This window comes from Papilio polytes, unplaced genomic scaffold (genome assembly GCF_000836215.1).
Source record: "Papilio polytes unplaced genomic scaffold, Ppol_1.0 DF821400.1, whole genome shotgun sequence".
Lineage (NCBI taxonomy): Eukaryota > Metazoa > Arthropoda > Insecta > Lepidoptera > Papilionidae > Papilio > Papilio polytes.
The window spans coordinates 3,290,964-3,316,567 of record NW_013527804.1 but is presented as its reverse complement, the minus strand read 5'-3'; the positions used below and the strand labels follow the sequence as shown (position 1 = coordinate 3,316,567).

The 25,604-nt window shown below is 33.4% G+C and overlaps 2 protein-coding genes across 2 annotated transcripts in view; both read right to left on the bottom strand.

Annotated features, from left to right (window-relative positions):
- Positions 1–3,741, bottom strand: part of LOC106108712 (hemicentin-2-like) — a 50,933-nt gene extending 47,192 nt beyond the window's left edge. Inside the window, exon 1 of the mRNA XM_013289972.1 lies at positions 3,489–3,741. The gene's annotated coding sequence lies outside the window, so the exon portion shown is untranslated. The remainder of the gene's footprint in view (positions 1–3,488) is intronic.
- Positions 3,742–19,855: 16,114 nt separating this feature from the next.
- Positions 19,856–20,650, bottom strand: LOC106108836 (uncharacterized oxidoreductase YxbG-like). The gene has a single exon (XM_013290122.1). The coding sequence runs from the start codon at positions 20,648–20,650 to the stop codon at positions 19,856–19,858; it is 795 nt and encodes a 264-aa protein (XP_013145576.1).
- Positions 20,651–25,604: the final 4,954 nt, after the last annotated feature.

The following is a 25,604-nucleotide window of genomic DNA, read 5'->3' as shown; positions in this document are numbered from 1 at the left end:
TCACTGAGTTTTTTGAGTTATATCAATACTTACAAAAAAACAAATCTTTCCTCTTTACAATATCATTATAGACTAGCTGTTGCTCGTGTCTTCATCCGCGCGGAAGAAAAAAATGTTATAAATATAGCCTATGTTACTCAGTGATCACGAACCTATTTTTGGGTGAAACAATTTTTTAAATCGTCACAGTAATTTTTGTTTTATTTTAATACATACAAAATCTTTCCACTTTATAATATTAGTATAGATAGAAAAGAAAAGTAATAAACAACGAATTAAAATTCCTTAAACCAAACAATCTGTATGATACACGCGGTAAGAATAAAAACCGTATATTCGTCGCATATATCATACTTCGTTTCGTTTACGACAATTTATTGTATATCTAGTCAAATTTTAAATTAACTTAATTCATAATCTGTCGGTAACTTTACATTAATTAAACTTTTCATACTGATTTGGTAGTCTTAAGATGGTGGAACCGTCTCGCTAAAGAACTAAACAAAACAAGCTGTGAAAACTTAATTTTCCCAAACTGGGAGATAGAAATTAAAATAAATTCGTAGAACAATATGGAGATAGTCTCAAAGTTGTCTCAAAGGGACTATGTTAACTTAGTACCGTAGTTTATTCTTGAGTTAAATTTTATGAACAAAAGAACACTTTTGGCGTTTTATTTTCTTGGAAATTGTATACTACACTTTAGAGCATATCTGAAACTAAACTATCGCACAACTGTTTAGTCGCTTGATTACTAAGACCTTATATGGAAGTGCGCACTACTCGATGTTACAGAACTTGGTTTTATTTGTGCAACTAATCCGTGGAAACAGAACAGTTCTGTGATAATTTAGTCCAATGTGTGCAGCCGCTCTTATAGCGAAGTTACATTACAATATGGAAACAAGGGGAAATCAAGAGGGTGGAGGGGGGTGGAGTTTTAGGTTTTTTAGCTTTTAGCACTCTAAAATCATATTTTTCGATAAATATTGAAATTTTAAATTAGCTGCATACGCTAGTACTGTCAATTTTTATACACAGTTTTAACTGGACAGACGTAGTAGGCTTTAAAATACTAAATGAATTAATGATTTTAATACCGCGGATAAACAAAAAAGGATCGATAATTGGTTTCGTCACAAATCTTTATGAAATTAAAAAGATCAAATACTTTTCGATATTGAAACGAATTGCGAAGCGTAAAAGTTAATTTCAAAGTTTATTTTTACCAAGTTAGAGGGTATTATTTCGTTATTCCTAAATTGCGGCTAAGGGTAAAAACAGGGGTCGATGTGATTCGAACTGGCGTTAACTTCACTGATAACTTAATCAAAACTTCTAAATTAACTTTACGTTACGTTCTGGTAAAAAAAACAACCTTTTTAATCTACTCCGGTAAGATTTACTTCGAAACGAGTGTACAATCGCGGAAATCCGCGGTGTGCCACTTTAGGACAAATCGCCTTGTTCATCGCAACGAGACAAACTACGCCTGTTTGAAATAACTAATTACTTAGAAGTGAGTGCAAACGAAGGGATCATAATAGAAAAGAAACTTGTTTGTACAAATGGCGATTGTCGCAATGTCGGAAAAAAAATATCGGTGATACACCACCGACATTTTTTCGTACAGACATATTTATAAGCTGCGTTGTACTGATTTTAGTCCGCGCTTCGTTTCAAAATGTTCAAACTATTGTATATTTTAAGAAGGAACACCGCCAGATTACCTGGCTGTACATCATTCTCAAAGGCAGTTAACGATATTGAGATTCTTCTAGTGTCGCCAATTTAGTTGAATTACTCTGGGTATTATGCGCGGTTTATACTTTGCCAGTACAACGTCAGTAATGCTCAATTACTGGACTGCAAATACAGTAAACGCCACCAGAAATCCATATAATATGTGACCGTAACTGTGGTGGCCAAGTGTGAACCGAGCTTTATTCTTCCTAGCCAGTAACTTACCCATGGCTTAAAGTATACGAATCGAAGGTAAATTACCGTTTTGTCAAAAAAATAAACATCCAATAAAAGAATTTTAATGAACAAGATTCTGATTCTATCCATTTTTAAATTCTTTTTAATAATACAATAATCGAAATCATATTTCGATAATAAATGTTCTTCAGTTTATTGAAACCTTTGCCGTCTAGTACTCTTCAATGCTGGAATCATTTTATCTCGGATGAATGGAAATTAATATCTATTCTTTGGAATAAATAAGAAAAAGGACAAGTCACTGTCTGACCGCCTTTTTGAACAGCTGAACGAATTGATTGAAGTGTATATCTACAGGGGTGGCCAACCACTGGCACGCGTCCCATAAATGGCACACGACATTTTGGGGACATCAATAATCACAAAAACACTACGAAAAAATTATGAAGTATATGCACCATGGATTTTACGTAATCGCCGACAAAATTATTCCACAGCACGTCTAAGACCGCATTAAACATTTTTTTTAAAAAAGCACTTTAATGCATATGTTTGCCACCCCTGATCTAACCTACATGCGTATCAATACATATTATAAAAAATCACTTCCCGCTGTCTATGTATGCTTTGATTTTTAAAACTACGCAACGAATTTTGTTGCACTTTTAATAGTTATTCTAGAAGATTTAGGGCCTGTCCCACCAATTTAAATTGTCTGGTAACAATCCGACGTGTAAAATATGTGAAAGATCGGATTTTGTTACTTTATCTGAGTGACGTCATTTTTAAGCTATCTGAGCCTCTATCAGCCAGTAGTGGGGGAGGCCCTTAAATGTATATACTAGAGTAATATCGATAATTTTAGAGGTTTCTAATGTGATTTAAATAGAGACGTTTTTGTATCAGCATTGGACCCGTTCGAAATCTGGGCGGATCGCTAGTTAATGCGATTCAATTAATAAAACATTCTAAAGGTTTAGTTAAATAAAGGAATATTATTTAGAACAAAATAAAGATGTAGACGAATAGGTAATTTGATCCCAAATCCTAATTGCAAGTGCTGAATGCGCCATTTGTAAAACCGTATTTAGCATAAATATATCCCTATTTCTAGATATGTAAGTTATTAAAAATACACCTAATATCATAAGATAACATTAAAAACACAAATTCAATAAACTTTACTATAATGGTTGCAAAATTCAAATTTGATACATAATGAACAAAAATTTGATTACATTTTAAATATCGACAACTAGCAATAATAATTAACAGTGATTTTTTTCTTAATATTCTACGTGTAAAATACCTACTTATTTAAAATACACTCCAATACGTTGTCACGACCGTTATAAACTTTTTTCATTTGTTTGATAGTAAAATCTTGCGTTTATATCTAAATATAAAAACCCATAAAATCTGTCCCCGAATAAACTATAAAACAAAATTCATTGTTTCAAATAAAACGCGACCAAATGTCCCATAGCAATAAACCGCCATTTTATGACATTTCATTTGATATACGTAATTAAACAGAAAATACATACCGTGTTAAAAATGCACTATTCCATTTCAATAATCACAACACAAAATCCATCACTATATTGTAAAACACAAGCAAGAACAATCTTACATTTTATATACGTAAACACAAATCATTACCGTCATCAAAGGGCACAGAATTAGATCGTATAAATAGGTGGGATCGTTTGTTTAACAACAGCGTTTGATCAGAGAACGATTTTAACGGTCGGTACACAACCACACACTTTCAGCAGCGAAGTCGTACTGACTGCGCGGGCGGAGGAAGCGGGACGAAGGGCGTGTAAAGCTCAAAACTCATACCTATATCCCAATGCGTATTGAGGTTAAATGTTGGGATTATATCGAAATTCCAACGCTATTGTGTGATGAAAAACTACAATAGTCGATATTGGTTCCTCGAATATCCTTAAATTCGACGCTCGGAATGTTTTTATGTTGGCACGCCACCTATAATGTTCCTTTGAATTCAAATTATTTTTTATCTGTAACGTATTGCACACCTGCCTTTGACTTGTACAAAAAAAACGATTTTAGTTCGAAATTCGAAATTCGAACGCCTACTGCGCGGTAATACTGGCATTTGCACTTTTTTTTCTTTTTACATTTTGCATTTAACTGGTATACTATTAGTTAAACGTAAGAATTATCCGATCTTTCAAGGGTAGTTAAACATTAGTTTCGCATTTATTAGTAAATAGTATTTATCCTATTTTTACTCCCATAAGTAAAGGAAGGTAAATATTTGTCGGTGGAGGAGACGCACAGAAAGGGGAAATATCCTCTTGCATATTCGTCGCGTCTTCCGTCGATTATGGGTGGATATGGGCAGCCAGCGGTCGATTCGCCATTTTAGCGGATTGAGATGCCACTTGTGCTTCTGCTACCTTTGGTATATTTAAAAAAAACTATAAGTCGTCAAGACAATAAACCATTTAAAAATTTAATAAGGAATAATTATTGTATTTGATTTATTATAATAGTATCTTGCTTGAGCTAAAGGTTATAGCACATTTTGGCGTAACATGAATAAACCTTTATTCATTACTTTGAAACAAGCAGCGCCATCTCTTGCACAATAAAGCCAACTAAACAAAGTTTTTTAATTAGCGACGGAAACCAACGTCTATAATACGTTTTTTAATCAAACACTAAGCTTTTATAGGATAAGTTAATTAAACAGCATATGGCAAAGTTAAACTAAGCTTACTTAATTAGACTTAATCGTTGTATGTAATTACTAAGTTCCACTATTCTATTTGATTAAAAAAATAAATAACGTCTATGGTAGCAATTTAGTTTTTATGTCTTTGGATTTTCTAGTATTCTTAATCTGTGACAGTTACGTTTTGTTCATTTTAAATATACATTACTAACGACCTTAGTGACTGATTAACAATAATACGGTAAGAATCTACACTAATGAAGAGAAGAAATTTTTGTATTTCTGTAACGAATAAATACAAAAAATACTGGGATGTTTTTAAAAATTCTCTCACCAATAAATAGCTACATTACAATTACGTAACGCACGATTTTTTTTTACACAAAATAAGGTGGCAAACGAGCAAGCGGCCACCTTAATCCACTGAAATGGAAAGTGACCGCTGCCCATAGACATCCACAATTCCAGATGCGTTGCCTACCCTTAATTCACGGAGGAGGAGGCGCACCTAAAGACATTTCCTCTTCCTATGCGTCTCCTCCACCATCAAACCCACTTTTCCTTCCCATCCTTTCTTCTTAAGCAAAGGTTGGAAAGGGAAATTAGGCCTCCGGCACCACACTCATCAGACGAAACGCGGAATTGCTTCCTCTTCAGTCCTGTTGTCTATATGGTCGTGGTATTACAACGGGTAAGCCGGCCAATTCATGCGAAAGTGTTAAAGCGGGCTCTACCACTGTTACAGGATACATTTATAGCTATTTTTTAAAAACCTCACGAATAAAGTCGCGAGCATAAGTTAGTTACCAAATGAGACCGGAATTACGTGATTACGGCACATTACTCAGCAGCAATGACATATAGGTATACAACATTATTCGCATCTAAAGGTTTCCGCGAAATCTCAGCCAATTTGTAACAGTAAAGTGCTTTGAAAGTGTAAAAGTTACATGAGAAATAAGCAATTCATAAGGAACATCATTCAAGGCAAGGGGAGTCAAGAGGCGTATGCGTATGGGGGGTCTAAGTTGACTAGAAAGGAATATCACCCAAAACGTGCGTTAACGACAATATTTAAAAATTAACAAGTATCTCGCACCTCATTTAAAAATGTGTTAAAACTAATAGATGTCCCTAATATCTACTTTACAATGGGAAATTAAATCCGTTTCGTTTGTAACAAATAAACTTAAAAACTACTGAACCGATTTTAATAATTCCTTCATTATTAGAAAGCTACATTATCCTAGAGTAGTATAGACTACTAGCTGTTCTCGTGCGGCTTCATCCGCATGACTTTATTATATACGTCAAATTATCAATTGCAAATGTCAAAAATGCACTAAAAACAAAACAAAATACACCAAAAACAAAATATTCTCAAAAAAAACAGTACACTAAAAAGTAACGAAATAATTCCTTGAAAATAGTAAACCTACCTTATTGTAAGTGTTATGTCTATATTGTACAATTATTTTTACTTTGATGTCGGTGTCAGCCAAGGTATGCAGTGATATTTCTACGTAAGGGTTTCCATATTTTTACCATAACAATTGACAATTGAAAGTATAGTAACAATTAAGTAATGAATCTACATTGACTGACACCGACTTCAAAGTAAAAATAATTGTACAATATAGACATAACACTTACAATAAGGTAGGTTTACTATTTTCAAGGAATTATTTCGTTACTTTTTAGTGTACTGTTTTTTTTGAGAATATTTTGTTTTTGGTGTATTTTGTTTTGTTTTTCGTGTATTTTGTTTGGAAGTCGGTTTTGCTTTTTTATTAAAAAGTTTATTTATTTCTTGATTTTTAGTGAATCTAAACATTGCAGTATGATAATCACTAGCTTTCAAACAAAGAATGAGTTATCTAAATCGATTATATAAGAAATTAAGTAAAGATCTAATACATCGTTGCGATCATTCACTCATAATTCTGCACAGCCGCGCGCCGCTGTTGCCCGTGAGTTTTAATATTTTGATAACTTCTAGAATCTTTGTCAGAATTACATATTGTAAAAGGCAGTTATGATCTACATTTAATACTCTACCGTGAAAACATATTTATTTGGATAAGGATTCATACGAAATAAGAATAAAAGCGTTTTAAGAAAGTCGATTGCATTTATTTGACGGTTTTCGCGAAACAAACGGTTATTGTGCGACAACCTTAAGAGATAGATATATGCTATCGCGGACTTTTATATAGCTTATTAAATGAGCTACAATTCTTTCATACATCATTTTTATGTAGATCTTATAGTTTAGGCTACGTAAGCCAAGAAAGCAAACTTTGTTACAAGTTGGTATTTTTTTCTGCGACTCGTAATTTGTAATTTATGATATCTCCTAAACTATTGATCGGAATTATATAGTTTCAAGGGCATTTATTATCTACATTAAATTCTCTTGATGATAGACACATTTATTTGGATAAGGATTCATACCGAACACGAGTAATAGCGTTGAAAGTTGGGTGTAGATTTCGAGCGATATTTTGATGAAAAAAGTGGTTATTGTGCGACAACCTTAATAGATAGATATATGCTATCGCGGACTTTTATTTAGCAAATTTAATGGGCTACAATTCTTCCATACATCATTTTTATGTAAGTCTTATAGTTTAGGCTACGTAAGCAAAGAAAGCAAAAATGACCCGAAATTTCGTCGCGCGATTTTGAGCTAAACTATTTAACTACGTCGTAGTCTTAGACTCCAAAAATTAAACAAAAAAATGGGACCCACCTGCAAGCATTACCTTTCGGATAAAAAAAGAATTATCCAAATCGGTCCACTAGCGGCGGAGTTATGCCGTAACACACATAAAAAAAAAATAAAAAAAAAATATACCGACGAATTGAATACCTCCTTCTTTTGGGAAGTCGGTCAAAAATGACATGACTTGATGACAAACCATGGCAATCTTACTTCCTTAATATTGGCAGCTTGTATGGTCCCTTTCCCACATTAGGGTTTTCATCCAATTTATTTTCTAAGTTTTAAAGCGTGAAGGAAGTGTAGGGCTTTTTATAAAAGAAAGAATTTTTCAAAAATATGCTGTTATTGCTGACATCTTAGGCAACAAAGTAGTGTCTGTTTAAGCTTTATTTTATTAATATAGAACATTGTTTTTAAAATAAATAAAACTAATTAACAAACTTACAGTATTATTCTACCTACAAAAACATGATATAAATTAATATGATTACAAAAGATCACGTCAAAGATAAAGTTTTTAACAGTTTCTACACATTGTTAGCGTTACCGAAACTTACGAGTACAAATTAATACAAAGATGCGATATACGTCTGAAACAATTGAATCGTTTATATTGTTTTTTTTTACATGAGAAGGGGGCAAACGAGCTGCGGGAACACAAAGGTGGTCAACGACGCCCATGGACATCCGCAACACCAGAGAAACTACATATACGTTGCCGGCCTTTGATGAAATTGTAGGCTCGCTTCTTGAAGGACCCTAAGAAACATGTTTACAAAAACCTACTCCCGACCGCTCCTATATCGTCAGCGACCATATCGATGTTTTGTGTTTTTTGTGCTGTGTGTAAATATGCTTTAAATCTTTTGTTTTACGTATTATCGACAGTATGCAGTATTTCAGCGGTTAGCCGTTTATTGGTTAACCGCTTTAATAGCATTTTCTGAAGCGCTTTCACGCTCGAACACATTAAACCCTTGCTCTGTTTGTTCCGAACTTAATAGTTATTTGATAGTACGGTAATAGACTTAAATGAAACAGACTGTTGCTCGCTACTTCGTCCGCGTGAAATTAAAAAAATAATAAAAACAAAGCCTATGTTACTCACAGTTAAATTACCTTTCTAATGGTGAAAGAATTTTTAAAACTGAAACAATAGTTTTTACAGGAATCTAATACATACAAAAATACAAATCTTTCCTCTTTATATTGGCATATATAATACTAGCTGATGCTCGCGACTTCGCCCGCGTATAATTAAAAAATAATAAAAACATAGCCTATTACTGATAACGTAGCTAATTTTTGTAATCAGCCAAGTAGTTTTAGAATTACTTCAATACACACAGATCTACAAAAATACAAATCTTTCCTCTTTACACATATGTACTAGCTTTCGCCCACGACTCCGTCTGCGTGGAATTAAAAAAAAAAAAACAAAAGTGATTAGCCTATATGTTCTTCCAGATTAACCTCTACGTCTATGCTACATTTCATCGAGATTCGTTCAGCCGTTTGGGCTACAAACTCTAACAAACATCCATCCATCCATCTAAACTTTCACATTGATAATATTAGTAAGATAGATTAATTTATGCATCCGAGTTCATTTGTTTTTATTTGTTACATCTCTATCAACCGTCACATCTGAATTCATTCCTTTAAGCATAACCTCTTTCAATCCATCCATACTTCTTCCTCTACCTTTGTAACCAAGGAACTTGTTTCGCGGAACTTCCTGCCCCGCACAGCTGCGTTGTGGAACAGTCTGTCCTCGGCGGTATTTCTAAACCAATACGACTTAGGGTCCTTCAAGAAGCGAGCCTATCATTTCCTCAAAGGCCGGCAGTGCATCTGTAGTTCCTCTAGTGTTGCGAATGTCCATGGGCGTCGCTGACAACTTCGGTGTTCTCGCCGCTCGTTTACCCCCTTTATTATAAAGAAAAAAACCATCCAGAATCTTAATACATTCTCGTATCCAAAACAAATAACAACATAATTTTATTACTATCATTAAAACAACAAGTCACCTGTAGTGTACAAAATAGAATTTAAAACTATAAACAGAGTTCCTTTATAACTATAAAATTGAAAAGGATGCCACATAAAACTGCGAGACGAAACAATTCAAAATCAAGGTACGAAGTAACTTATAACAAAAGGGTTAAAGCAACTTTTGGTGTCGCTGCGGGAGGTATATTTCAAAATGAGACAGTAACCAATGTGACCAGATAATCTTTAAAAAATGACCAACAGAAAACAATAAGAGCGTGCGCACACCTGGAACTAGATTATCGCAACACTGTTTAGTCTGGCTTTGATTCCTATAAGCTTATATGGAGGTGCGCTACTCGATTTTTAGTTGTGCAACTAACAAGAATTGGCTGCGAAACAATTGACAATCGCACAACTGTTTTGCGATAGTTTAGTCAAATGTGTGCGCTCGCTCTAAAGGGTAATGTTGCTTGGTACAGTCAGCTGCTTATGTACTGGTATGCAAAACTAAAGAAAACTGTAAAAGACTTCTGTTTTAAAGACATGTACAAAACATTTTTTTGCCCAATAGTTGTAACGTAAATAACAATTTTAAGCTATTCACTAACATTATTAAGAGACGAGATTAGATTCTACCCTTCTGATGTAGCTGTTGCTCGCGACTTCGTCCGCGGGAGATTTAAAAAAAATACAGCCTGTATTACTCACTGATAACGTAGCTTTTTAATGGTGGATGAATCATTAAAATCGGCCCAGTAGTTTTTGAGTTATTTCAATACATAAAAAAATACAAATCTGTGTTCTTTATAATATTAGTATAGAAGTATAGATAGACTCCGAAACTACAGAACGGATTTAAAAATTGAATTAGAAAGCATTGTCAGAGTAACATAAGGTAGTTAACTATATTTAACTTTTTTTAATTCCGCACGAAGTCAAACAACTAAGATATAAAAGTGTTCAAAGACACCATTGTAAGATGTGGATTACACGCATAATGCCCGACGGGAATGGGTCACTTACGCCTATAAATATACTGGACACTTCAAAAGGGAGCTACCCGCTGGGTTCTCACTGTGGGCTATTCACTAACATTTGAAATTAAATCACTTTAAAAAACATGTTATAAATTAAACTAACGTTATCCGTGTTCATTTGTTTATATGACCTTGTTTTTATCTGAGTTCCCATCGCCGTAATACTTGTATCGAAACATGCATTTATCTCTACAAGACATCATACTAATATAATAAATGCGAAAGTTTAGATGGAAGTTTGTAGCTTTAGCCGATGAGACGATGGGGACATGAACTAGAAAGTGTTAAGATTGAATGTTGGCTACAAAGGAAGAGGAAGACTGAAGAAAGTATGGATTGAGTGAAAGAGGATATGCTTAAGAAAGAATTGGTTTCAGATATGTCGGCTGATAGAGATGTATGGAAGAGCACATACTGTGCCGACGCTCCGTAAGGGATAAGGGCAAGTGGATGATAAGGCTACTTTGATTTTTTTTAATTCTACCCAATTTTTCAATTCTAGTTTTTTTTAATATTGCTCGCGACTTCACCCGTGTGATATTAATAAATGTAGCCTATGTTACTCACAGATAAATTTCCTTTCTAATGGTGAAAGAATTTTTAAATCGACCCAGTAGTTTTTAAGTTATTTCAATACATATAAAAAGCAAAAATAGAAATCTTTCCTCTTTATAACATTAGTATAGAAGAAACTAAAGGTTAATTATCCAACATACTTAATGATCAATTAACTGAGTGAGGTTATCTTTAATCCTAAAGCAGTAACTTAGCCGATCTTAAGTTATAACACATTTTAGGGCTACCCACATTAAAACTTTGATAGACGCAACATAATCTGATTTCCACGATACGTTAACATTCAACTTTGCCGTTAAAGCACGTCTTACGTTATAACTCAATTTAACTTGAACTTAGGTCTACTGTTAAGTTATTACTAACTTATTTGTATTAAATTTTTTAAAATAATTAAGACGTGGGCGCTACCACTGTTGAACTAATCTAGATTTAGTCAAAGAAACCTAACTAAGTGGATTACTTACCTAACTGAGTATAGTTAGTGCAATATAATTGCTAAGTCTATCTACCCCGAATGTTCTAACGACTTGATAGTTAATGAAATAAACGTAAGACAGAGTTCGGAGACTAAGTTAGTAACGAACTTTAACTTAATGACTTACATTTGGCAGACATTTAAAGTAATTCAATTTTGTGTGAACTCATTTAAATTTTTAGTTAAATAATGAACAGATTGCATAATAACTAAGTTGCCAAGAAATAAGGGAGCAGTAAATGTATGAGCGTCGGTGGTTCAGTGGTTTAAGCACTTGCAATCGGCCTTGGGTTCGAATCCCGCCGTGTAACAATGTGATTTTCGAATTTCCATAAGTACATAATTTACCCATTCTTACGGTGAAGGAAAACATCGTAATGCCTGCACATATCGGCGAAGAAATTCAAAGATATGAGTGAAGTCAACCAGTAGTGCTAGTCACCTTAATTTGGGGTAGGATTCGAGCCCCGCAGTGGCGACATATGAGCTGGTGATGATGAATTTAATAATATTGTTAGAATTATATAACTTGAAACTGTCGTGGTTTTTACAAATATAATGTACGTAAGATACGGGTTTCTTACCACGATTGAACTGTTTTAGCTCACGATATTTCGGCACAGTTGCATGCGCCATGTTCACGGGCTGACTGAAGTGATGCGGTAGTGTGAAAAAAAAACAAACAACATGCAACTGTGCCGAAATATCGAGAGCTAAAACAATTCAATCGTGGTAAGAAACCCGTATCTTACGAACATTATATATTGTTAGAATTTAAATTTGAGACACAAGCCTTTGATATAAAAATATGTATGAAAATCAATAGTATTATGTTTGTCTTCTTAACGTCGATAAACCTGCATATCTATAAGAGTATACTATTATAATAAAGCGTAAACACACACTTCTTTGTTGCCTAAGATGTCAGCAATTACAGAATATTTTTGAATAATTCTTTCTTTAATAAAAATCCCTACACTTACGACACCCTTGAGGGTATATATTTTTACGTTATTAGAGGGTGCATCAATTGGAAAAAACTTTCATATAGGAAAGGGACCATAAACTACAAGCTGCTAACATTAAGGAAGCAAGGTTATTATTGTAACGGTTTGACATTTGCAATTGAGAATTTGAGATATGTATACAATAAATTTTTTTTGTGTAATTTCATGCGAATAAAGCTGCAAAGGAATAACTAGTTAGTTTTTTTTTATAAAAAGTAAATAAATTCATATATTTTACATTTTCTGTACATATACGCAAATTTAAAAACTTATTCTATATTTTGTTGTATATCTTTTATTTAAAACGCACAGAAACAAAGGCAAAAAGCTTTATACCCATCCAACAAGATATGAATTTCATATTTCTCAACCGGAGATAACTTCTTACAAAAGCTTAACGGCAAACAAAAGACGAAAGCGGCAAACTTACGCAAGGTAAGTTTGTTAAGTTTTTAATGTAATCTCAAGTAGTTTTAAATAAAAACTGTTAAATACAAAAAGCTCTTTAACAAAAGTAACACGATTTTTTTAAGAAGGTAATTTGAAGCGAAAATAGCATAGTAAATTTAGATACATTATTTTAAACTAGCTTTCTCCCGCGACTCTGTTCACGTGGAATTAAAAAAAATAGTGCATTTTTTCAGATTTTGCTCTACATCTGTGCCAAATTTCATCGTGATCCGTTCAGCCGTTTAGGCTACAAACGCTAACAAACATCCATCCATCCATCCATCCATCTATCCATCCATCCATCCATCCATCTACACTTTCGCATTTATAATATTAGTAAGATGTACATATAAAAAAAAGATACGGTATTCGAACCGACATATTGAATGTCTGTACTCAACATTTAGACATTTAGAACTTCAAATTTAACTGAGCAATCGCTTATGCAGACATTTCTGCTCGCAATATGAGAGAAACTGCTATAATATGCATTGCATTAGAATACTGAGGATTCACAGATTGAGGGTAGTTATATTTGTAAATGTAGTTACGTTTTGTACGCATTGAGACGTCGAAGGGGTACCCTAACTCCCGGCACTGTGGCCATCTACTACAGATTTAATTTCTTAAACGTTTTATTAAAACACTAGTTTTCGCCCGCGACTCCGTCCGCGGGGAACTAAAAAAAATAAAAGTGGGTAGTTTATGTTTTCTTCCAGATTATCCTCTACATCTACAGCAAATTTCATCGAAATGCGTTCAGCCGTTTAGGCTACAAACTGTAACAAACATCCATCCAACCATTTATCTAAACTTTCGCATTTATAATGTTAGTATGATTACCCACATATTAAACAAATAATTCCTCTCAATAATATGACTATCTTACTAATATTATAAATGCGAAAGTTTAGATGGATGGATGGATGTTTGTTAGAGTTTGTAGCCTAGTCCACTAAACGGATCTCGATGAAATTTGGCATCAATATAGTCTGAAATAACACATAGGCTAATTATTTTTGGTTTTTTGAATTCGACGCGGACGAAGTCGCGAGCGAAAGCTAGTAATTAATATCTTAATATAAAAACTATTGATCTTTATGAAGTCATTAACACCACAGTCTATAAATCATTTGTAGCAGATGACTCACTTCCGTGCAGTACAGTTTAACGACATCATCACAATAACAGACTTCTGTTCGCACTAAAACGTTAAATTGCTCGTAAAATATATAATAAACTATCTCTCCATCTGCCAACGATTATTCTGGCTATTGGCCAGCGATGTCATATTAATAAAATAGGTAAACACTTATATTTGTAATGTATAGGGACAGGGAAAGTTCCGACTCCGTCCGCAAGAAATAAAAAAAAAGTAAATAGCCCATGCCTCCTTTCAGACTATACTTTACATCTATGCCAAATTTCACCGACATCCGTCCAGCCATTTAGGCAGCTCACTGTCACAAAAATCCAGCTAAACTTTCGCATCTATCTTCTATTCTATACATACAATAAAATTGAAATGTCTGTTTGAAATATCAAAAGGAAAATTCCAGATTTCGGGAAGATGATGATAGAAAATCGCATTTAAAAAAATCTCTGTCTGTTTATCCGCAAGCCACGTTTGTTTCGGCTAATCTCCGGAACGGCTGGGTCGATTTGGACTGGACTTTCACTAGAGGGTAGCAGACATAGGGCATAATACAGGCTGCTGGCTGGGTCGCGGAAGATTGCGCAAGCGTTCCCGTGACCCAGCCACTGGCGGATAAAAGGAAAACCGCTGGGTTTTTAGTGGGTACTCCGGCCATTTTCCATCTTCTCGGCCGGCGAGTCCCACATACCCCCCCGTTACCAGCGGGGGGGGGGATGCGTAAATGCATTTTCCCAGCGAAAAAAAAGGGCATAATACAGGCTACTTTATTTTTTTATTCCGCGCTGACAAAATGTCTTAACGGGTGGTCCATATTGCGCTAACGAAGTTTGCGGGCGACAGCTCGTTTATAATATTAGTAATTTTAGTAAGATTAGTTGTATAATCTGTGAGACTACAGGCGTGAGTTAATCATTTTTAAATAGGCTAGTTTACAAACTACACACGAATCTTGACATCAGCGACTAGGTTCGGAAATTAAACGTCAGATCGACATCAAATTGAGTTTTCCAGTTAGTGATCCGCAGCGGTCTGAAAATTGATCGCAACCCTTTTGTATTGGAAATGGAGCGGAGTGTATCGATTTATTTACTTTAGTCTATGATATTCGATATAGATTTATTAATTGTGCATACTTTTATAACATCCTAGTATAATCAATATATAGAGAGTGAGGCAAGTATTGAGAGATATTCAAAAAACAAGGAGGGGATATGGTACATGGACAATCGGTGTGGAGCTAGGCCTAGGCTTGTATATATCTGGACTGGCGAAGGAATGTGATTCGCCTAGTGACTACAGGTAAAGCACTGTTATATATTTTAATAAGTATGAATGGGAAAATGCCAATAGTACTTATACTTTATATCTAAATTGTTTCACAACGGGCAAACTATAAAATATGTTAAAGTTGGTCTTTTATAGAAAAAGGGAGATATGTAGTGTATGGCCACACTGTTTACTTGTGTCATGGTGTCATGCCAGCAAGTCAGTCGTGTCCGAGCCACCGACAGGAGCAGACGTCCCAAGCATACAGTACACATCGAAATCCGTCAAGCAGCAAGCAAGCAGTTCAGGCTACGAACTCTAACAAACATCTAACAGTAACATTAGTGTGAACTACAGCTGATCATTATATTAACCTTGTTAACTCATTAATTACGTAACAAATAAATACACAAATTGTGTTGTAAAATCATAGCCATTCCGCTCGTGTAGCCTCTGTCTTATAATCGACGTATAACATGTTTAACTTGCTCTGGTAACCCTTTATTAGTTTACAACTTCAATCAAAACATAGTTAGAGTGATTCCTTTCGCTTTCGTAACTTAATACCGAGCCTTCGGACGTGCTAAGTTACGTAATAGTTAAGTTGGAACTTTGTTTACATTACACTGAACTATAACTTAAGCTTTTAAGTAAGGTAAACTTTATGTGGCGGTAATTAATAGGAAGTAGTATTGTAATTTATTTATCTTCAATAAACAAGTAACCACGGCTATACAAAAAGGATAAGCAGTGAATATAGATTTAAAACTACGCTATTCACAAACCTCTATTACTATTTTCGTATCTATTTTCGTATAAGGGGTAGTGGGAAGGGAAAGTAGATTTGACGTTGGAGGAAACAGATAGCCCCTCCCTATATATCCCTAATATTTGTTTTTGAAAATGGAAAGATTTGTATTGGAATAACTCAAAAACTACTGGACCGATATCAAAAATTTTTCACCATTAAAAAGCTACTTTGTCAGTGAGTAATATTTAGTATACTTTTTAATTCCACGTACGTAGTCGCGAGCAACAACTAGTCGTTGTTAAAAATACAGCCGTACGTCCACTGTTAGAAACAGTCCATGTGGACTTGCACAAAGAATTTTCCGTTCAATTTAAATATTCTTTATTCCAATAACGTTTACTTTGAAGACAAACAATTTCCAATACGCATGTTCTGTCGACCGGTAAACACGCAAATATACTTGAATAAACTTACATAGCTATTGAAAAATACTGTTTAGTTAAACATGATTTTTAACTGGCAGCCACTGATGTTACAAAAAAAAATCTTATTAATATTATAAATGCGAAAGTTTAGATGGATGTTTCTAGCTTAAACGACTAAACGGATTTCGATGAAATTTGGCATAGATGTAGAGCATAGTCTGGAAGATCACATAGGCTACTTACTTTTATTTTTTTTAATTCCGCGTAGAAAGCTAATAAATCTTACTAATGTAATAAATTTGAAAGTTTAGATGGATGGATGTTTGTTAGAGTTTGTAGCCAAAACGGCTGAACGGATTTCGATGAAATTTGGCATAGATGTAGAAGGTAATCTGGAAGAATACATAGGCTATTCACTTTTGTTTTTTTAATATCACGCGAACGGAGTCGCGGGCGAAAGCTAGTAGTAAATAATAAGATACGTTTAATGTATAATTTCCATGTGACGAATTCATTTAATATATTACCCAAAAACGAATCTTATAAAGCACGTACAAACTCCATTAGGAAATTAAATGTCAGCGAAACAACAAATTGAGTTTTCCACTTCGCAGTCCGTCACTTTAGACATTTAAACAGATTGTGGGCTCTGTTAGCTTTGAATGGATGGTTTGAGATGTGGAGATTATAGCTTTCGAAATCTACATGCAAATACACATCTAAAACTTCAGAGTTAAACATTACTACGCCTAGTTTGAGCTTGGATCAGGACTGTCCAAATCAGATAGGACCCAGGCCTAATAGTATAACTAAATACGTTAAGAGTCTGTATAATTTAAAGGAAAAAAATACAGGTATCATTATTTTATTATTTACTTTTTAATTACTTTTCATTTGTAACAACAAATTTATTCCAATAATTTGCTTATATGTTTATTAAAGTATAAAATAATGGTCTTAAAAATCAGAAGAGCTTCAGTATTTCAGCGAGAAATTAAATTGCCCGTGATATTGAGTTACGGCCCATAATCGAAAGTATGTGCGTGGAATAAACAAAATATACGGCTTTTAAAACCTTTAAATCTTAAAAGGTTTAAATGTTTTAACACTGTACAATGACAAAGGAAATTTTATATAGTTACTCTTTTGTATGAAATTTCCAAATATACTACTCCGGCTTTATGGTTTCCTTTAGATTTCGTAATTTGATGACCCGAATGTCGGGTGATTGCAGAAATATCGGTAACTGTGTCTGTCTTTGATTGCTGCCAAGACATCTTTTCAGGGCTGCCAGCTCAAAAACTCGAATTACAATACCAATTAAAAACAATTTCAAATGTTGCCAGCACACAAAATAATTATTTGATAGTAACTTTATTCGTTCAAAACCAATCGTTTGCGCCGTTAGATATAAAAAGGTAGTCACATGAAGTCTATCGCGAGTCTAAAGTCCTAATAAGGTATGAACTCTTTAGTATCCAGAAAAATACCACGAGGAAATGTAAGCCTGTTCTCTCGATGTAAATTTAATGCAGTGAATAGCTAAATTATGTTCGGTCGGACGAATATTTCATGAACCCTTTTAAATTAAATTAGCAATTTTACTTTTAAAAGTTTGCTATTGTTTTTCTTAAGGATTCATAGGTAATTTTATAATAATAAAAACAAAATACTTAGGTTTTAATGAATTTAAAAGTAAGAAAAATAAATTGACTACACTCCTATGACACTTATTAGCAAGTTGTAAATTAGTAAGGTTGTAGATGCCAAATGAAATAAAGCTTTCTATTCACATTCTTGCGTACTCGTATATAACATGAAAGCTTTTACCTGTCGTGTACATAATATACGTATGTTTAGAATTATAAAACGACGATCCGTCAGAGCCTCGCTACAAGCACTTTACGCAAACCGCGAAAATCTTTCCAAATGAAAAGAAAATTAGGTTATTTTTTATGTGAAAAACTTCGCCTCAAAATAAAGTCAAATCAGATTACGTAAATATAAATGGGGCCTCAGAAATGTTGGAACAATTAGTCCGTGAGAAAACAAATTAAGTTTATATAACAACATTTCTTGTTGACTTTATCTAAATTAAAATTAAGATATTCTGAATATAGATTACCAAGAAAACTTACGTCGAATATTAAAATTTTGCTACAATATAATTACATTTTGGTATCCTAGTTTGAAATCTGCAAGACGAAATGTTATTCATACTTGATTTATACCTGAGACTATTGAATAGTTAAAATTATATTATAAATCATTGCTACATCTATTATGTCAGGCGCTTTTATATTTTTGTAACCCTACATCTATGAGTACATTTGTTTTTAATAATTACGAGCAGTTAAATTAAAACTTATTTAGACCTTATATTCATTGATATAAAACAACAGTAGTGTTGTATAAAATTGATCGTGAACCCCGATGGGGATTAAACTTTGCGTCTGCATGAAATTTAATATTTTCGCTATGAATAATAAATTTATTCATCCCAGTCTGTTGTTTTATGTTTGCTTAGAATTTTATCTACATTGTTTAAGTTTCAAACCTTTATTAATTTGCATGCTACAATAAATTTCATAAAATTTAACCAAAAAATTGTTTATGTTAATACAAACAACAATGTTACGATTGTTAATGACTCTAGGAATTCAACACAAAATGAGAATATTATCAATGAATAAACAATGCAAATTTTTAATTCTTTAAAATGGAGCAACAACCGAAAGAGTTCACGTATTGATAAGCCAAATACATTTTATTAATGTACTAGCTTTCGGCCGCGATTCCGTCCGCGCGGAAATTAAAAAAACAAAAGCAAGTAGCCTATGTGTCCAGACTATCCTCTACATTTATACCAAATTTCACATTTATCTTTTTGACTGAAATGGAATGAAACTAAAAATCAATTTTGGTAATTATTTTATTAAAATAACATTAAAGTAAATACAAACAAACACATTTATGTAATGAAACTCAAATAAATTGATAACTGAAATAATATGAAAAATTGTACATCACTAGCTTTTACCCGCGACTCCATCTGCGAGAAATTAATAAAACAAAAGTACCTAAGTAGCCAGTGTCTTCCAGACTATCCTATATCCTATCAGCAGTTTAGGCTACAAACATCCGTACAAACTTTCACATTTATAATATTAGTAAGATTAAGGGCCTGTCGCACCAAATTTTTAAATTGTCTGATAACAATCTAACATGTAAATTACGTGATGGAAATATCGGATTTTGTTGCCTTATCTAACAGTGACAACATTTAAGGTATCTGACCCTCTATCAGCCAGTGGTGGGACAGGCTCTAACACAAAACTTATTCTTTAGTAAAATTTATGTTCAGATAGCGCATTAAGTCCAGATAATAATAAACCTCCATCAATCGCATAATCAGAACCCGTTATACCACTAGCTTTATCACTGGCTAGAAACAAAGCCAATTCTGCAACCTCCTCTGGCTCTAACACACGCTTCAAAGGTACAACATGAGCACAAGCCATCAAAGCTGCATCAATATAATTTTCATTTATACCAGAATTCAATAAAAATGGAGTCTTCACATATCCTGGAGATATACAATTGACTCGTACACCTTTCTCAGCTAATTCTAAAGCCGCTGATTTAGTAAAATGTGTCAATCCAGCTTTAGCTACGTTATAAGGTATCATGTACTTCGTTGTTAAAGTCGCACAAATACTGGAAATGTTTATTATATTCCCTTTAGTTGCAATTAGCTGCGTTGCAACGGAATTGGTCATAGCAATTGTTGTTCTCAGATTTATTGCTATTGTTTCATCAAATTTCTGTAATAAATCAACATCTAAAATACTTCCAGAACCACAAATTCCAGCGCAGTTGATAACTACGTCTATTTTATTGAATTTTCTCACTGTACTGTCTATTGAACTTTTAATATCTTCGTCGTTAGTTAGATTCGCTACAACTTTGTGTACTTCGACTGTCTCTGACTCGCATGCTTTTGCGGTTTTGTCTAAATTCTCTTCGTTTATATCGATTAGGGATAATTTAACTGATTCTTTAGAAAACCCTTTAGCGATAGCTTCCCCTATACCTGAACCAGCGCCGGTTATTAAAATTACTTTGTTCTCAAAACTCATTGTGAATATCGAGTACGTGTGTATATTGTAAACGTTTTAAATTGCTAACTATTATGTTTGTATTAAATACTCATTGTATATCTTATTTGTGAAATAATTAGAGTAACCGTGTTATTTGATGAATAAAAAAAAAACAAATTGGTTAAAAAATTGATAAGAATACTAATATTATAAATGTGAAAGTTTGGATGGATGTTTATTAGAGTTTGTAGTAAAGGCTGAACAGATCTGGATGAAATTTTTCATATATGTAGAGGATAGTCTGAAAGAATGCATAGGCTACTTTCTTTTGTTTTCATTAATCCCACGCGGACGGAGTCGCGGGCGGAAGCTAGTCTGTACTAATATTATAAAGATGAAACTTTGTGCTTATTTGTAAATAATTAACTCATAAACTATTTGGCCGATTTAAATTCTTTCACCGTTAGAAAGGTAATTTATCTGTGAGTAACATAGGCTATGTTTTATATTATTTTTTTAATTTCACGTAGACGGAGTTGCGGGCGAAAGCTAGTTTTTCATATATGAAAATGAATTGATTACAAATTGAGTGTAATTAGTTTATTATCAAGTTAATATGTTAATTGCTTGTTTGTATCTTTTTTCACGCTTATATTTTTTTTTATAGGCATAATTTGTCACACATCCAGAGTCTAATATGTTGTTAAAACGCTGTCTAAGTTCTTTAAGACTTAACTCTTAAATGCATGATTTTTTTAAATACCCTAAATTGAAACGGGTAGTAAATTGAACATAGATCAAGGGAAAAAAGTTTTTTTTTTTAAATAATCTATTGGTTGTGGAAGAGAAGACTGTACTTTATTTTACATCTATACAAATATTATGAAAAGGAAAGATTTGTATTTTTGTATGTGCTCAAAGAATTCAAAAACTACTGGGATGATTTCAAAAACTCCCCCACCTTTAAAAAACTACGCTATCAATTAGAAGCAAAGGCAAATGTTTTTTACTATTTTATAAAATAACGCAGACAATGTCGCGAGAAACAGCTATCACAATACAATTATTAATTATAAAATACAATTCCTCGTTAATATTAAAAACGGAAGTGGTCAACGTGTTTGTTTTGACTTCGTTTTGAATTTCCGGCTAACAAAAGATATTAAATATTAAAAAAATTAATCCACAGAGCACTTTTTCCGCAAACAGAAATTTCCTCTCTCGTCTTTTATAAAATGTTTTACAAAATGGACTAAGTAAATGAAAGGGTATTTCAAGTCTTATACAAATGTAAACTCCACTTGAACTTAGTAAAGAAATTTTAATGTAAATCAACTTTATGAAGTTAAAAAGATTGTTTATATTCAAAAGAACTACGTTCCAATTATTTCAAACTGAACCCAACGACATCTATCTTCTTAAAAATGTATTACTCACATACTAACTGTGACGTGCGACTTTGTCTGAAGGGAATTGAAAAAAAAAACAAGCCTATATCCTAGTCCAGACTCAGATCTGCCTTTGTTCCATATTTCATGCAGATCTCTTCAGCCATTTTGTAATTACATGGTAACAAACATCTATATGTTGAAAAGCTCGCATTTATAATGTTAGTAAAATTGGTTTCCCACTCACATTTTCTTTAAAAATAAAAAAAATGAAAACTATATTTTTATATAAATCGTTTGATAGTTAATGTAAGAAAACAAGAATGGCATCAAAGTTATTTTGAATAACTTAGTTCCTGTTACAACTTAACAAGTTCAATCGAACCGGATATCAAGTTATACATCTTGTTTCACGTGGGTCGTATTAACTTAAGACACACTTAGAAGATTCCCTATAACTTTAAAGGCGCCTAGAAGTTGTGGGACATGTAACTTACCGTTAATATTTGGGAAGCTTAGAACAACTTTAAGGCGTTTCATGTTAGTATAGTATTTTTAGAATTCGTCAAAATGGCAAATCGACAATCGACAGAGAAGTTAACGCGAGGTAAGAAGGTATTTCCTCTATCTATACATACAGTCCCTTTCCCTTCCGATTTTTTATTAAAAAATAAGGACTATGTTACTCACTGACATGGTAGCTTTTTAATGGTGAGAGAATTTTTAAAATCGACCCAATAATTTTTGAGATATTTCAATACATACTAAAATACAAGTCTTTCCTCTTTATAATATAAGGTATAGATATACAACTTCAGAATGGCTGACCTAAGCTGGAAGTAATTTAGAACAGAAATAAACCACAGTCTGGATTAGCACATAGGATATATATCTTTGAATAAACTATCGCACAACTGTTAGCGATTGTCGATTGTTTCGCAGCCAATTCAACAGTTTAGTTGCACAGGTAAGTAGTGTGTGCACCTCACATAAGTTCATAAGAAACGAAGCGAGACTAAACAGTTGTCCGTTAGTTGTCAAAGGTGTAGCACGCTCTAACTGATATAGATTAAAATGCCTAATTCGCATCGTAAATTCGAAGTATCAATTCTTTTTAAATCTTCTGAACTCAAGCGTAGTTTTTTTTCGCTCCTAAATTCAATTACGGTCTGACACTGGTCGAGAGATATATTGTGGCAGGGACAATAGAGCACAGCTTTTCACATGATATTTAGAAATGCGATCGAAGGCCAATGAACTAGCCTTTGTTAAGATAAAAAAGGCAATTTGATATTATCTCTACAATCTAGAGACGAATTATATATAACTGTTGCTCGACTCCGTCCCCGGGAATTAAAAAAATGAAAAAAATTATATAAGCTATGTTACTCTACGATAAAGTAGCCTTTTAATGGTGAAAGAATTTTTTAAATCGGCACAGTACTTTTTGAGTTTTTTCATAACAGACAAAAATGCTAATCTTTCTTCTTTACAAAATTACCAGCTTTTACTAAACTTCATCTGAAATTAAAAAAAATTTTCAATATAGCTTATGTTACCCAATTATATTGTAAAAGTTTTATGTAAAATTTTTTTAGTTTATTTCTTTCATATTAATCTTTCTTTTTTTATGACCAGATGTCAATTTTCTTCTTTACATGCATACATTTAAAGAATACCCATATATTAGTTGTGCAAACACACAACATAGAAATGTATGAAGAAAATGTACACGTAACATGAAATAGGTCACGCTATCTCGGAACGGCTACGGTCTTTGACTGTTAAGTGACAGGACTTGTCAAGTGCGCGATATCGAAAAATCTCATAATAAAATCTAAACATGCTTGCAAGCTTTGATATAAGCTCCTCATAAAATATGGCAGTACAACGTTTTACAATTGCGCTTATTTGCCTAGTCCTTTTTTCTATAGTCAACGTATATAGTACACAAGTACTTGGAGGTAATCTCCAGTTGGAACGCAAGGAACGAGCTTAGCTACGAGTACCTGCATCCCACAACTGTACAAAGACAAAATTAATTAAATTTATTTCAACAGAATAGTTTTCATTTATTTTGCTACAAGACTTTTTTGTGATTCCAACTCGAAAACGGACATTTCCCATTTCACTCCCATGCCAAATCCAAGTTCCCTTCCCATCCTTTGAAAAGGAAAGGGTTGGAGAAAGAAGACTAAAATTAGGTTTCCGACTAGCATTCTTTTCAGAAGACAAGAATAACTTCGATGTCACTCTCGGCTATTGCATTGCAGACTTTACTACTGTTAATATAATACACATATAGGTGTATTCAGTGATAGAAACACGGTTAATAAACACGACAGAGCGGAGCTGACATAAGGAAATAGATTCTAGAAACTTCTTACTAAATTATAAATGCAAAAGTTTAAATGGATGGGTGATAGATTTTATAGCCTAAACTGTTGAACCTCAATCTCAATAAAATTTGGCATGTAGAGGATTATCAGAAAATACACATACTACTTACTTTTGTTTTTTTTTTAAATTCCACACAGACAGAGTCACAGGCGAGAGGTAGTTATAGTTGTAAAAGCAAAAGTTTGGATAGACGCATGTTTGTCACTACGGGTACTGATGTACATAGTCTGGAAGAACACATTTTTGGGTAACTGACGTTACACGGATGAAGTCGAGTGCAAGTGCTAATTGTCAATAAAGTTCAATTTTAAATCGAACGCGTTAAACGAAATTAATATGATCCGATGAAATGCTTTATATAAAGAGATTTAAACTCTGAAAGCCGGATCGTATGTCTTATTTATTCGTTGCAGTAAAATTTCGATTATCGACTTTCCAATCTCACAGACAATTTAACTGGCCGATGAAATATCGAAGAGCTACTGAATTTTAAAATAGATTATTCCTTACCCATTAATTTTGATTGTATTATTATAGACTTTTCACGAAGTTAATTTGATTTTCTACTATCGTTTTTCATTTTTCTCCTTATTCTTTGTGTACGTTAAAAGCGACTTTTATGGTTAGTTTCTTAACAAATTTACATTTGATATAAACATTCTAAATTCGATTAGTTTTATATAAATTATCCAATCGTTTAGATTAAAAAGACAAAAACTGGAAACTTTTCAGTTCATAAAACTATCCGTTTACACTGAGCATGTGTAGTTTTAGTGTGTAGTGTGTAGAGGAACTTTAAGAGTAGCCCCAGTGTTTGAAAGAATAAGGAGTAATAGGTTAGCGTGGTATGGGCATGTTATGAGAAGGGATGAATCGACGTTAGTTATGAATGTTGAGGTACACCGGTAGCTAGTAAGAGATGGATTGCGTGAAAGGTGACATGATCAAGAAGGGAGTGATGTCTGAGGTGACGGATGATAGAGTTATTTGGAGGACGAAAACATCGCGCGCCGACTCTACGGGAGTATAAGGCAGGGGAGATGATGACTGAGCGTGTGTGGCTTTATAAAACATACCAAACATCTCAAAATTATTTCAGCAACAATAAAAATAAAATCTGATTTAAATAATTTTAATAGCAATAAATAAGAAATAACTTAATAAAAGTTAAGGAAACAGAACAAATCATTAGTTTCGATAATTAT